Here is a 14,730-nt window from a genome sequence, read left to right as displayed (position 1 = left end):
AGTACCGAATTAAGTCGCTTTGGCAACACGGCCAAAACAATGTCAAAACAATTATTTTCTATCATTTCGTAATCAAAAAACATATAAGTAAAATTTTAAAGCCGTAAGAACTTATCTTTTTTATGCATTTCAGTTGCGCGATGGACTGAAAGGCTCGTGCAATTACAAGAACTTTCAAAACATTACTCGTGTCTATTAATTTCCAAAATGTACTCGAGATCGTGCGATTTCCTATACAAATTGTATTCGAGATCGCACGATTTCCTATACTTATGTAAGTTTTTCTGTTTCATTATAAATTTTGTAATATATAAAGAAAGCGTTTTCTATTAAAGTCATTTGTTATTTTTACTAGCAGTAATACAAGAAGGAAGATGATTATTCCATATTTTTGGTCCGTTATGCAAGACTGTGAACTTTTTCATATTTGTTCGACATGGGTGTAATCTATAGGTTATAGATATTCTGGTATTGTAATGGTGAAATTGTGAACTGGTAGCAAATAGGTTATGGAAACAAGAAGGGAGGATATTGTTGTGATATAAATACATAAGTTGGTAATGCAAAAGGTATTTAAATCAAAAATATCTAAAATTTTATAACGATGAAATAAAGGTTTAGTATGACTACAATATTCTGCATTTGCTATTGTACGTACTACTCGTTTTTGGAGTAACAGAGCCCTATTGATGGTTTGCAAGCATTCCCAAGAGAGTTGAGAGAAACCATGGCGGCCATTGTGGTACCGTTAACAATGGATGCTAATGAGAAATCTTTTGTTAAATGGTACCAACATGGCCGCGATGACGTAACGTGCAAACGAAAAATTCAGAGTTGATGTGTAGGTACTAGACCAGATTATATTGCAATAATACAAGTATGGATAAATAAGAGAATAATATAAAGATAACTTGGCCTTAGAAGTTAAGATAAACCAAGATTTATAAATGACACCAATACATCTAGAGATTTTTGTGCATATGTGATCAATAAGACATTTCCTTGTCAAACGACTTTTTTTCATTCTAATTGTTGGCCGTTATATTCCATGTTTATATTTTGATTCATTTTGTCACGAATAAACTATCTGGGCAAGGTTATTTGCTTCTTTCTTTTAAAATATCTCTCACCAACTACTCATTTCCTTTTATACAACATATTTGCATAATTAGGATGAGGTTACATAGTCCCGTGGAGGACGCGGAAAAGTAAAACAATGAATACATAAATAACAATCAATAATCTTTCACCAAACTGCTAAATAGATTCATGACATTACCCACCCTTTTCAGGACAGTAATAACCTTAAATTACAACATAAATGTCTTCAATAACTACAACTTCAATAAACTATAAGTATTCGATAAGTAATGTTAAATGTTCAATATATATTAAAGTATTATATTCAATGATTCAAGATGTAGTCAACATATACATAATTAAGTGTTCAGTTTAATACTCTGCTTAGGTAATCTGCTCCAGCGTTCTCTGTTCCCTTTATGACTTGAATCTTGAACTTGTAACTCTGTTAAAACATGGCCCAACGCATGATTCTGCTGTTCTTGAGCTTTGATTTGTTAAGGTAGGCCAATGGCTGGTGGTCCGTTTGAAGAATGATCATGTACTTCTTTAGAGCCCATACTACAGCTAAGCAGTCTTTCTCAACGGTAGCATAGGATCTTTCTCTGTCTGTCAAATTCTTGCTTGCATAACTAACAGGGAATAAACGGTTATCATGTTCTTGCATCAGAACTGCTCCTACACCGTAGTCAGACGCATCAGTACGTAGGATGAACGGTTTCTCCAGATCAGGTATCTTCAGTATTGGCTTACTTGCTATAAGGCACTTCAGCGTGCTGTAGGCTTTTTGCTGTGTTTCTTCCCAACAGACTTGACAGTCAATGGTACTGCAATAGCTGCATAGTTAGGAATGTAGTTGGGATGATAACCTGTAAGTCCTAAGAAGGATCTCAGCTGCTTCTTTGTCGTCGGTTTTAGAGCTTGCACAACTTTATCAATCTTCTCTGCATGAACACTAACCTCGCCAACAGCAATATTTTGGCCCAAGAACTCAATAGAGGTATTTCCTAGTAGGATCTTTGTAGGGCGCGCCGTCAAGCTAACTCTAACGAGGCTTTCAACTTTGTAGGGTCCTTTCCATTGCATGAGTAGCTTGTTGTTGTTCGACGGCAGCAGAACCAGGACACTGTCGCCAGCTTTAAATGTACGTGGTTTGACTTTGCGATCGTAGTAGCGTTTGTACTTCTGTGGCTTCCGTAACTCCTCTTGAGCAATCAGTAACGTGCCCCACAGCTTGTTTCTAAGCTCTGAAACATACTCATAAATGGTCTTAGTGTCATGATTACTGTCATTAATGTCGTTAGACCACAGCTCCTTTAAAACTTAATACTTGGGCTTCTCACACACCTCCCATACACTAAATCAAAAGGAGCAAACTCTGTGGATTCTTGCGGGACGCTTCGATAAGCAAACAGTAATGCATCAATGTACCTGTGCCACTGCTTAGGTTGCGCGCTTACCATTTGACGCAACATGGTCTTCAATGTACCGTTAAACTTCTCAACAAGTCCATTACACATAGGATGATATGGAGTGCTTGCTAATTGATGAATACTCAGCAGATTTGATACTTCCTTCATGCAATCTGACATAAACTCCGTGCCTCTATCACTCAGGATCTCATCAGGAATACCGTAACGGCTGTTTATGCTAACCAAAGCTTCAGCTACGCTCTCTGCGGTTATCTTCTTCAGCGGTATGGCTTCGGGATATCTGGTAGCATAATCTACAACTGTTAATATATAGCGATGGCCCCCTTCAGAGGGTGGATGAATAGGTCCAACGATATCAACTGCAACTCTCTTAAACGGTACGTGAATGACAGGCAAACTACCTAGAGGTAAGTAGTATAGGGGGTACCAGTCCTGATTCACCCCTCAACCCCCATTAACGCCCATGTTTAGGAGTCCTATAGGGGGAATTACCGCCTCAAGTACCCCTGCTTTTACTATGTATTTTGGAGGCCTATGGGGATTCATTACACCAACACCACCTTTTTAGTAACAGGATTTTTACTATTAAGTAACTTTGGTAGTAATCGAAAATGAGTCCCTAAAATGGCCCCCAGGGAACATAGGAGCCTACTCAATAAGATTATAAGAGCATATTTTTGCCCATCGTTTCGGCAACCATTTTCGACTACCTTTTTCTTCCCCACGCGGGTATTCCTCGTAGACACATTTTGCGTAGGAAAAGTTTTTTTTTTGTGTCCGCTGCGCTGGTAGCAAACACCAGAAATGTCCGTAGGGAAGTAGGTGGAGGCGAAGCACCTCCCCATTTGCGAAGAGCACTGTCTTGGGGCTGCGAAACAAGGCTCTTGTACTTTTCCCACCAGAGCAAGAGAGGAACGATTCGTTCCCCTTCTACTATCTACGTCGCGGCAGTTGCGCCAAAGTTGCTATGTAGCCCGGTATGCGAAGTCTGTAGAGGCCCTCCAAGATCTCCAAAAGTATTTGCGTTGTTCTTTGTTTTCCTAGCATGTATGCGATCATACCCGCAGCTATGTAGAGATACATCTATATACCTATGGATCCACAGAATACCCTATGGATCCATAGGTACCTAGCTATGTTCGAACCGTATCCACAGATATATATGGCAACACCCAAAATACTATCCGAGGAAGAAATTGCAGGATTGTTGGAAGATCGAAAGAACGGAGTAGGGCTGCAGAAGGTAGCCAAAAAGTACGGCATAGGTATACCAAAGATACGCAGGATAGAGCGAGAGAATGGTCTGGAGGTAACCTTGTAACCCTGGCGAACACCCTTTGCAGGCCTAGGATTCCGGAGTAGAGACGTGCACCAGTCTGTCTTTCTTCTTTGCTTCGGTAGTCTTTTCCCTACCTATTTTGCAGTATAGCGGTGGTGGAGACGTCCAGTCTATTTTCTGCTCCTCCAGAAAGTGTCCCCAGACCGGAGTAGTAGCGTGCTCTACCGTACAGCCCTCCAATACGCACTCCGAGCATTTTTCGGAGAGGAATAGGATTGTCTTTTCTTTTTTTGTGTGCGTGGTTTTGGCGTATTTCCAGCATTGGTACTCTCCTTCCTGCATGTGCAGCACCTGCACGCATTCTTTGTTTGGTGGCGCAGGCACTTCTAGTAGTCTTTCCGGGTGTTTGGGATGTTCTATTTTCCTAGCCAATTCGTAGTACGTATCCAAACCGGGCCCTTCCGGCACGAAGACAGTTGCTACATTGTTTTTCCATTCCACCAATATTTCTTCCCCGGGAATAGCTATGCGCATGTTGCCGTCTGCTTCGAACTTCCCGGCCGCGCACGCTTCCAATAGGGCTTCCGTGGCCCATGCTACAGAAGTTTCTCTATCCCTGCGCAATACTACGCGGTGCCCTCTTGCCAACCAGTTGGCATCCAAGTCTCTGGGGATCGCGTATCCTAGTATCTTGTAGTCTCCTGCAGGTATTTGGTCCATCCTATGTACTTTAGCCCTAGGCGTCTCTGGGCCAAACGGGCTTTCCTCTCCAAAGAACAATCTACGCAGATTGTCTGTCCTTCTGAAAATTCTATCCAATAGTTTCCTGTACTTTTCCAATTCTTTCTCTATTTTCTTTCTGTCCTCTTCCTTCTGCCGTAGGATGGATTGCCTTTGTTCCGACAGTTCTGCGTGGTATCTTCTTGTGGCTTCTACCCACTCGTCTCCTTCCAAATCGTCCCGTATGTCTTCCAATCTTTGCTGTCGTTTTCTTTTGGACAGGAAGGAAATCCTGCGGTCCGTAGGCACTTCTAGTATTCCGAAGAGACTCTTTTCCACTCCTATCTTTTGTGCCTTCTTCGTGCGCCAAACCCACTCCACGTGTTCCGTAGTTGGGAGAAAAATCTGCGATTGTAGGCGGATCTTTGTGCACGCGGGTGGGCTTGTTAGACTCCGCCAATACCGTAGGAGAGTCTTTCGTGTAGCATCGCAGTGGTGCTATAGGGCATTTGCGTAGTCCAAACTCTGCTATAGTCCAAAGTACGCATTGTTCCCATTTTTCGTTGCCTCGTACGCGTATGCCGGCTATCCTACCTGTCTCCGCGTGGCAGTACCAAGCTAGGAAGATTTCTTTTGTCTCCTCGCAGCAAATACACAAACATGTTTTTGGGTGGTTGTACTACGAATATGTCTGCTAGGGGCTCTATAGTCTCCGCAATGGCATTTGTGTGTTCTTTGGAGAAATCCCTGCCGTAGATGGATATTTCCACTCTGCTGCATCCTCTTTTCTGCACGTCTGGATGCAGGAATGTCCTACGCAGGTGGTCGTTTGGACAATCCACGTACTCTTTCAACTTTGCTCCTACTGGATTCTGCACTTCCCCGGCTTCGATACTATCTTGTTGTATATTTTTGTACGTTTGCCGTCTTCCATCCAAGTGCAAACATGCCCACCTACTTGGTGTGTATTGTCTAAAATAGTACCTTTGCGTCCGCCCAGTTCTCCTTGGTGTTCGTAGCCCAGCTGTCGCAATCTGCGCACCAAAGCTTTTCTATCCAAGGTTCGGGAGAAATCCTGTGTGTAGTCTACGGAATAGATACCATATCCGTGCGCATCTAGTAGAGTATTGAACTTGGGTATCTTTTCCTCTATGGTTTCTATGGACAATTCCGAGGTGTCCACTTTGGCTACGAAAACCGCTGCAGGTTCTCCGTGCAAACTGGACCACTTGGCTGCCATGTGGGAGACGCGATCTACTATTTTTCCTTGCCTGCAGCTGTGTACTATTTGGACATGTAGGAACGTGCCAAATGCTTCCTGTGCCGCAGTGGATATTTTGGAGACCAGCGTTTTTGCGTTTCTGCATATGCGTCCATACATGTCGTTCTCTGCGACAAATCCATAGACAAACACATCGTCTACAAACGGTGGTAGCCCGGACAGTGGCTGCAGGCTGGTAGTAACTTCGTTTCCGCGCAAATAGTCGCACTTGGATATGTCGGGTAGTAGATTCCCGTCGTATGCGTTGTCCAACAGCAAATGTGCCAGCACCCTATTCTTCGCACGTATACCCATCTCCTGCAATTTTGCCGAAATACTCTTTTGCTCTTCCATGTATATATAGGCGTCGAAGGTTTTTGGCTACTAGTAGAAGGGGAACGAATCGTCCCTCCATAGTAGGGTGTCGCGACCCCTTGCTATCCAAAATCTGGGAATTGCTACTACGGACATTCCTGGTGTTTGCTACCAGCGCAGTGGACACAAAAAAAACTTTTCCTACGCAAAATGTGTCTACGAGGAATACAGGACTGGTACCCCCTATACTACTAGGTACTTTATGTACAGATCCTCTGTGCACGCACAGCTTTTTGACAAATGTCACATGTTTTGCAAAAAATTAGCAACATCACGGTTTAAACCTGGCCAATAAGCGGTAGCGAGTATCCTCTCTCTCGTCTTCTTTATTCCTAAGTGACTACCAAAGAGTGAATCGTGTGCAACATGCATGACTTGTTGGCGTAGTGTGTGGGGGAACTACTACTTATCGTATTCAGCTTATTAATTAGTATGCATATATTGTGATAAAGATATGTAACTGAATAATAATAAAAAAAAGGACAAATGTACAACATTGATTTTAATATCAATCTTAATTTATCATCCTTACCTGTGTATAGATAAAGGGAACATTTCACTTGTTAACAACAAAATTAATACTGCAATTAGTAAATAAAGCGCTCGTACACATCTTCTGCACATTAGTGCTGTTTGTAGTATCAGGTAAAGGAATGCTTGCTAATAAATTATCAGATACATCCAAATCGAAGTTTGGAAAATCATTGAACAATGTAGGCGCAGTTGCGCTATCTTATTCATTCTGTTTCGCTGCCATTTCTCGAACAACTTAACGGCCCATTTCGTATTATGTTATGTACTTTTTGATGCAACTTCAAACCTCTCTTCGTCCTCAGTTTTGGGAGTTCAAAAGCAAGCCGCAGACATCTTACGACTCGAAGTTAATTTCAAATAACTTAGTCAAAATTCAGGTACCGTCCACACTATGCCGGATAAATTTGAATCCGAACTTTTATTTATTCGGTTGGGCCTGCCGTCCACACTAGTTCGGGCGAATTCTGAACAATTCTTCACCGAAAACGAATTTTTTCGAATACGGTCTCCAGAGTGGAACAATGTAAAAACTCCGGCTAGCCGTATTATTGTGGACGGAGAACATTTCCTATCCAAAATTTTTCGAATACGATGACGTCATGATTGTCATGGGAACATGGCGGGAAGGCTAAAAATTCAGCGCGGGCTCAATTTTAGCTTCGATGCACATGCTCAGATGTGCAATGAAGCGTTTTTGCCACCTCTGATCTGACTAGTGCGGATGAGAAAAATGTTATTCGTTTTCAGGTTTGAACGGAAAACTTTTTTTTCGGTTTCGGTGTGAAATTTGCGGATTCAAATTTATCCGGCATAGTGTGGACGGGGCCTCAGTTTTTGGTAAGTCAACTCCTATGGGACGTCATACATGCATCGCACTTTCAGAATTTGCATAACACAGAGTCACAAAGCAATGTTACGCATTCCAAGTATTCATTCATTTCACAAGCACGATAAAATATTCGTTGAAGATTTTTTATGGGATTTACAAAGGCTTGCCTGCGGCTCGTCTTTGTAAATACCCATACAGATCTCCCGCTCATATTTATCTACTACGTAGAACGTTTGATTTCAATCAGCTTGTGCGATTAATTCGATGCCCGGAAAATATTTTGGAAATGATAATGAAGGATGGAGTAGTAAGTAACATGGTTTCTTAACTTGAAATTAGTTAATTGGTTTAAACATTAGATATTGTAAATGGCTAAAAAAAGTGTATCTTTTATTTTTTGCGCACCCTTCCTTAAAGTCTTAGATCTTTTTATGAATGAGGATACATACTTCATCTTCCTCATAGCTGGATAAGTAGATATTTCTAGATTGAATTACGCAACAACATTGGCCTTCATGACTAGAATTTTAAATTTGAGCTAGATGAGTAAGCATACAGTAAGGATGTAGGTCAACACCATATTATGAATCCGAATTGAAATCTAAATTCCTGTCGTTATTTGCCGATTACTTCTATTGGAACGAAAACGCAAAAAATTGTCTGGAAATTTTTTTTCAAACTCGCCCTGATGCTGTAGTTGTCAAACGTGGATTATTATTCTGATACATGGATGAAGAGTTGCATTTATCAGTCGGCAGAAGCTCACAGAGGTACTGGGCGTTCCCTTGGCCAAAGGAGATGGACTGCTTTCCAAAGTTGAAGTTGAACTGGCGTTTGTTTTCCGTTTATAATTTACTTTTTGGATGGAAATTACAGGAAATTAACATAGCCGAACTGTGGTGTTCGGTAAAGAACACTGCAATCTGAATAATTTCCGAAGAACTTAATTCAATAGATAAAGAAGCTTCGATTTTCAGGAGAACGAAACTTAACAATGGGAGAATAAACAAAAGCATCCTTTTTTTTTACGCCAGAACTTGATATTTTCAGTGAGTCAACATCCTTTAATATGTAATGGACACCGTGGGGGCACACTACACTAAGAATACATTGTGCAGTATTTGCATTTGTTTAATCCGCATTTTGACTTTTTTGGAATAAATGAATTAAACTTTCAGCGAATTAAAGCTCTGTTTCTATTGGCTAGCGTTACATCAATCATTAGTTTAGTATTGAACAAGATCTTGTTTAATACTAAACTAGTGATCGGCGTAAAACCCTTCAAATGCACAGACCAGCACGCCTGAGCTTGGACAGTAATATGTGATCGCCAACCTGGGGCGTACTACACTAAACCTAGGCAACTTAACTAATGAATAAAGCACAGGTGGCGTAGAGCTGGGAGCGCTTGTCTCTAGCAATGCAACCTTTTTGCCATCACGTGATGGCAGTCATGACCGGAGGCAGAATAATAGAGCTTTTTTCCCCTGGGAGAGTGAATTCTTTCTCATGTACAATCAGCCTATACCAGATCAGTTCAGTTGCTCCTGCCTAATGTCATGGCTGCCATGATAATGCAAAGCCTCTATTAGTAGTAGTAGGCATACTTACGTAATGTACTACCAAAATTATAGTGGTTTATAATAACTATTCTTTATCACAGTAATAAGAAGGCAGTAAGCGTGAATTCTATCAATAATATAGCTATTAATAAATTGACTAGAAAAGGCATCTGTCAACCCTTGGTAGTATACAGCTATTTCAAAAAAAGGCTGAATGGCCGAACGGCGAATGGTGATCGGTGAATGGTAATTGCAGGTTTTAATTTACTTGGGTGTCTCAAAGATATAAATGATCGTTATAAAAGAAGTGAGGTAAAATGACTCTGCCGCTCACTTGGAAGTATTACTTTTGCTGGGTCCGGTTGTACGAAGCCAGGATAGTGCTATCCGGCGGATAAATCCTTATCCAGTGGATAAGTCGATGCTGTTATCCAATAAATTTATCGGATAAGATTTATCCGTTGGATAGCGCTATCCAGGCTTCGTACAACCGGACCCTGATGGGCAGCGCCCCAGACGTCAATTCCAAACAGTAATCAGTGAGTCAATCAGTTTGCAAAGTTGGTGTTTAACCTTATGTCTAAGGATTCCAACTCCGAATTTCAAATGCTTACTGCAAAGCTACCGGTATTGACTTATCTGATCTTGAAGAAACTCAAATCATAGTCAATACCGATAGCTTTGCAGTCAACAGTTTGAGATTTGGAGCCGGAATCCTGTGACATTTTTGAGAAAATATATCCAGAGCGAGAAATTCACAGCGACAAGAAGCATTAGATAAGGGCAATGGTTTTTGCAAATTTGCACGTTTTCACGTGAGTATTCACATCAGTCCTGGTGTAGAAACCAACAGAAACTATATAAATTCTTTTGACTACGTCCAGTATAACCACGTCTTTCTTTTGATTCCTGGTAGATGTGGTGGAGTTGGCTTTGCGGTTTACCATTCATAATCATTTATTACGTCTTGAATATATCAAGAGACTTCTCGCCATTTTCAGCCGCCTCTCTATATCATCCACCTCGCGATCGGCGAGGGCAGTATGTGAACCAATCTTCACTCATGTGCCGATAACTGATAACATGAGCATATTTCACATTTCAGAAGAGTTAATGTTGTGTTGCATTCCTTCCAGCTGATCGGTGAATTTTGTTTCAGCCAATCACAGCTCGTTTAGATGTTTTATCTCCGGCCCTTATTTCCAGGCTACTTTAATCCAACGTTTGCGCATTTTTCTGTTTTCTTTTAACTAAACTATGATATACGTGCCTACAAGAAGCGGAAATATGGAAAGGAACACGAGGAGCTTTGGTCAAAAAAGTTTACTTTGCATGAGGTCTTTTTAGGTGTGAAGTAATGTCCATCCTTTCTTAAGTATAAGTGTGTAGGGGTCAATCCTGTTGTCAACATACACTCGTTCATTGTAATTAGAGCAGATACACGGTAAGTAATTCCATCATCAACTTTTTGTTTGGGGTTTTATTCATGGACCTGATTTCCGCCTACTGCCTTATCCACGCAAAATATCACAAATAGCACTTTCGACAACTTCATAACCCTAAACCGGTGACATAGCGAGTTTGTTTTATAGAAGTGAATGTCGTCCTTTATGTCGTGCGCCTGTATATCTTGATCAAGTCTGGCTCTCCCCTACAGTAATTGTTTTTTTCATTATTAGAACATATATTCAAAAGTCGACTTGCTTAGTTCACGTTACGTTATGTTTTTTCCTTCTAAATACGATAAAGAAATAATTTTCGTTGTACGCTTACAGTCGAATGCTTGATAAAACAAAAACAACATGAAACATGAAACTACTATAGTGTATTCTTAATTAAACAAACTATGCTGTAATGCAATTTTTGACTGCGATTTCTTGAAGGTGTCGTTAAACGTAACATGAAACTACTTTATGTCAATCAAAGTTTAAACTTTTTTTTGACCAAAGCTCCTCATGAATAAAAACAATTTCACTTTATCGCCATGTTTTCTTCGCGCCGAGTTCAACGCTCAGCTGGTTCACTTGTAAGCAATTCGAACTTCACTGATGACCTATCGACATCACTTGATTAAAGACGAACCTGTTCAAGAGTCTCATTATGATATTGGTTTAAGAAATTGGTTTGAATTGTGCAAAACCTGTTATTGGCTATCTCTGAGAAATAGGTCTTGCATTCGTAGTCTTCAAAAGAAAAGAACAGACTGTTGTTTGATCAAAGTGTTAAATCCTTGAAGACAACCGATGCAATGTGAGGAAAGTCTTTCTATAGCCAAAAAAAGAAGCTGATTCCCTTCTAATAGTGTTCTCATCAAATGTTGGAATTTGAGTGCCATCAGTAATATTTGTTTTTCAGACGCAGGTGTACTTCAAGTTGGTGTTTATCTGTGGAAAGTGAGTTATTTATATGTAATTTACTAGTTGTCAGGTATGTCAGGTATGTCAGATGATGTCAGTATGTCTTGGTCGTCAGGTCCTTCATTGGAAGAACTCCCATCTTGCTGACCATGCTGTGGCCTTAAAGAATACCAGGAACATTCCGTATCACTATGATCATTACCAGCCATTAATATGTGCTCTTGTACTCCATTTCCGTGCTCAACCATTGGAAGTTGCAAAGGGCATTCTACAGGTTCACCTTCTACAGCGCCTTCATCCTACGTTACATGCCCTGCTTCATTATGCTGTTATACATTCTGATAAGTATGATCTGAAGTCTCATGATCGGGAAGACTGAGACAAGAGTTGTGTTGTTGTACATTTTGATAACGTTGATCTGAAGTCTCATGATCGGGAAGACTGAGACGATAATCTTTAATGTTGAATGGTGGCGACAATGGAGTATAAAGAGCTATTTCTGACTTTGCTCGGCCTGATTCTTGTGTAGACGTATTGCTGTCGCTTTGACTGGAAGAGCCAGGACGAGGAGGAGGAGCCGGCGGACGCAAAAGCGCTTGATGTTTTTCTGTTGAAGAACAAAACAAATAAGAATAAACAATTTTTTTGTCGACTTTATGGTTGGTGCCTAATACTGTCATCGCACACAATAGCCAATGTGCACGAGCAGAAATCTCTAGCACAAAGCATGAAGGGAAACCGAGAAATTCCTGCTCGTACATTATTGCCTATTATTACGCACCTACATTGAGGGAGTCCCTTGGTATTTCAAAACCAAAACACAGAATAGGCACAGAATACGCCGGCTTGATACAAATTTATTACCAAGTACAACAGCAATAACGTTTTTTATGTACTTCTTTTTAGGAAAAGCAGTTTCGTTTTTTGAATATTCATTTAGATCCCGGGCCTTAGATAGGCTTAGTCCATTCTAAAAATGAATAAAAATTGGAAGGGAATATGCATTGTACCAAATATTCGCCATTTGCTCGTAAAATTACACAAACGGAAGCGCTTATATATTTCCTATTGGGTTTAATAATGTGTTCTTGTACAGTAACTGGGTCTTTCACTCGATTAACTAAAAGAATTATTCAAGCACATCAAATCTATATCTTGTATTTACGAAGTTGAACTGAATGTAACCTTAAACTTTTGGACTGAAAAATGTAGCTGACAACTGTAAAAACATTAATTAAAGCTGTTCCCTTTTTAATCAAAAGAATCGTTTTACGTTTCATTTGATTTATGAAATCATTTTTTTCGACACAGGAAATACCTATGAATAAGAGATAATAGAATTACACCCTATTGCCTTCAAACGATTGTTTCTTATAATACCAGTACTCAAACTAATAACCATATACAACAAAACGAGGCACCTAGGCCAGTCCAACATACTAATTCATTGTATGTAAAATTATATAAAGGACCTAGTACATAGACCTTAGCAGACATTTAGGGTGGAATACGGGTTGATATCTTTTCGAGTCGAATCTTTTTATTCGAGCCCGATAGAGAGAGACAAAATGCAAAGACGAGAAAACATGTCCACCCGCATTCTACGCTAAAATGTCTAACAAGTTAGTTATCATCCAATTGCGCTTACGTTTTCCCAAAAAGAAGGCTTCAAAACGAATATTTCATTTGAAGTAGTTTTCAAAACCGTGTTTTTACTGTACAAAATAATCTAGAGTATGGATATCGCATGATATTTGTATTCGCTCCACGCTTTTTCCTGCGTTATGTGTACTCTCATAATACACTCAGTAGAATAACTCGATTCTGATTGGACAAGTAGAGGAGTACAATTAGATTCAAAATGTACTCTGTTGAGTTCAAACTACGGTGATCTTTTATTTTTTTTGAGTGTTTCTTCAAAAAGTGTTTCTTCTGTCCACTGGCATGATACTAGACAAGCTAGCTTCGATATTTAGTTAGTATGCTTCTGCAATCTTGCCCTTTCTTGATATACGTATTTAGTAGACAACTCTAGTGACCGTACTTTAACATCTATTTATAGAAAGAAAATACTCATAGTTCTATTTACCAACTATATTAGTTTTTCACCAATATCATACAAAGTTGGTTTATTGCGCGCTTTGATCGATCGCATTTATAAGATCAATAATTAAAAACTTAGTTAAAATACTATCCGCAAGGTCTTCTTGACAAAATCATCAACCATTACTTAAATAAGATTTTCCTACATCTAATTTAGATAATGTTGATAACAATACTAGGTATTACAAACTCTCTTTTATTGGTGAGTTCTCTAACATTACACAAAAGAAGATCAGCAAATTAGTGAGACAATATTGTACCAACACTGATATCGAGCTTGTATTTACCATTTGCAAAATAGGCAGTTTATTTAACGTTAATAATATAATCCCCAATGATATGCGCTCGCGTGTTATAAATTTTACGTGTGCAAACTGTAATGTTTGTTATATCGGCGAAACTCGCCGACACCTAAAAACACGCATCAAAGAACATCTCTCAGGGGACAAAAATTCTCACGTCTTCAAAACATCTTAAAGCCTCCGCAGACTATCAAAATGCTAGATAACGACTAGTTTTGGAACTAGTTTGGACTGCGTCGGAGCTTTTTAGTTGAAGCAAATGTGTCGTAGTAGATAATTTAATCACCGTAAATACGAAAGATAATAGACTGACGTTTCGGACGTTAGTCCTTCGTCGGAGTCAATGAGAGAAAGAAAGAGAATGATGGAGGGGTTTATATAGTGGTGTAGGGAGAAAACAAATCAATAAGAAAATAGCAAGTCGAAAAACAAAAGAGAACAAAAGGATCAAAAATAATAATGGTAGGTGAGAAGTGGCTAATTAAAGGTGAAGCGCTCGTTCATCCCGTGCGCATTAACTGTGCCAAGCGAATGAATCAAGCGCATTTCTTTTGTTTTGCGTGAATTATTGCTACCGTGTGTTAAGCAAAGACCAAAAATATTAGCACTAGTTTCCGAGTGGTTCAAAGAATTGAAATGTCGAGAAACTGGTTTAGAGATATCTTTCTTGCGAATACAGTGTATCGTAAAGGTGGTCTCTGAAACGATCACCTAAACTTCGTCCAGTTTCCCCAACATACAGCATGTTACAATAAGAGCACTAAATGCAATAGATGATGTTAGATGAAGTACAGTCGAAGTGATCCTTTATATTAAAGGTAGATTTAGGACTTTTAACAAAGGTACGGGGAGCAACAAAAGGGCAAGTGTAACAACGTTTGCGAGAACAGCGAAA

The 14,730-nt window shown here is 39.8% G+C and overlaps 1 protein-coding gene across 3 annotated transcripts in view; it reads right to left on the bottom strand.

Annotated features, from left to right (window-relative positions):
* Positions 1 to 8,621: 8,621 nt before the first annotated feature.
* Positions 8,622 to 14,730, bottom strand: part of LOC116299382 (uncharacterized) — a 64,092-nt gene continuing 57,983 nt past the window's right edge. For all 3 annotated transcript variants that reach the window (XM_089027263.1, XM_089027262.1, XM_089027264.1), the window contains one exon: positions 8,622 to 12,037. In XM_089027263.1, the coding sequence (XP_088883389.1) occupies positions 11,760 to 12,037 (278 nt within the window). In that variant the 3' untranslated portion in view covers positions 8,622 to 11,759. The remainder of the gene's footprint in view (positions 12,038 to 14,730) is intronic.

The sequence above is a fragment of the Actinia tenebrosa genome, unplaced genomic scaffold (assembly GCF_029948245.1).
Source record: "Actinia tenebrosa isolate PJP-AT-01 unplaced genomic scaffold, QUT_ActTen_1.0 PGA_scaffold11__36_contigs__length_13525064, whole genome shotgun sequence".
NCBI classification, from domain to species: Eukaryota; Metazoa; Cnidaria; class Anthozoa; order Actiniaria; family Actiniidae; genus Actinia; species Actinia tenebrosa.
The sequence above is the reverse complement of the archived record's forward strand: the minus strand, read 5'-3'. Positions and strand labels throughout refer to the sequence as shown.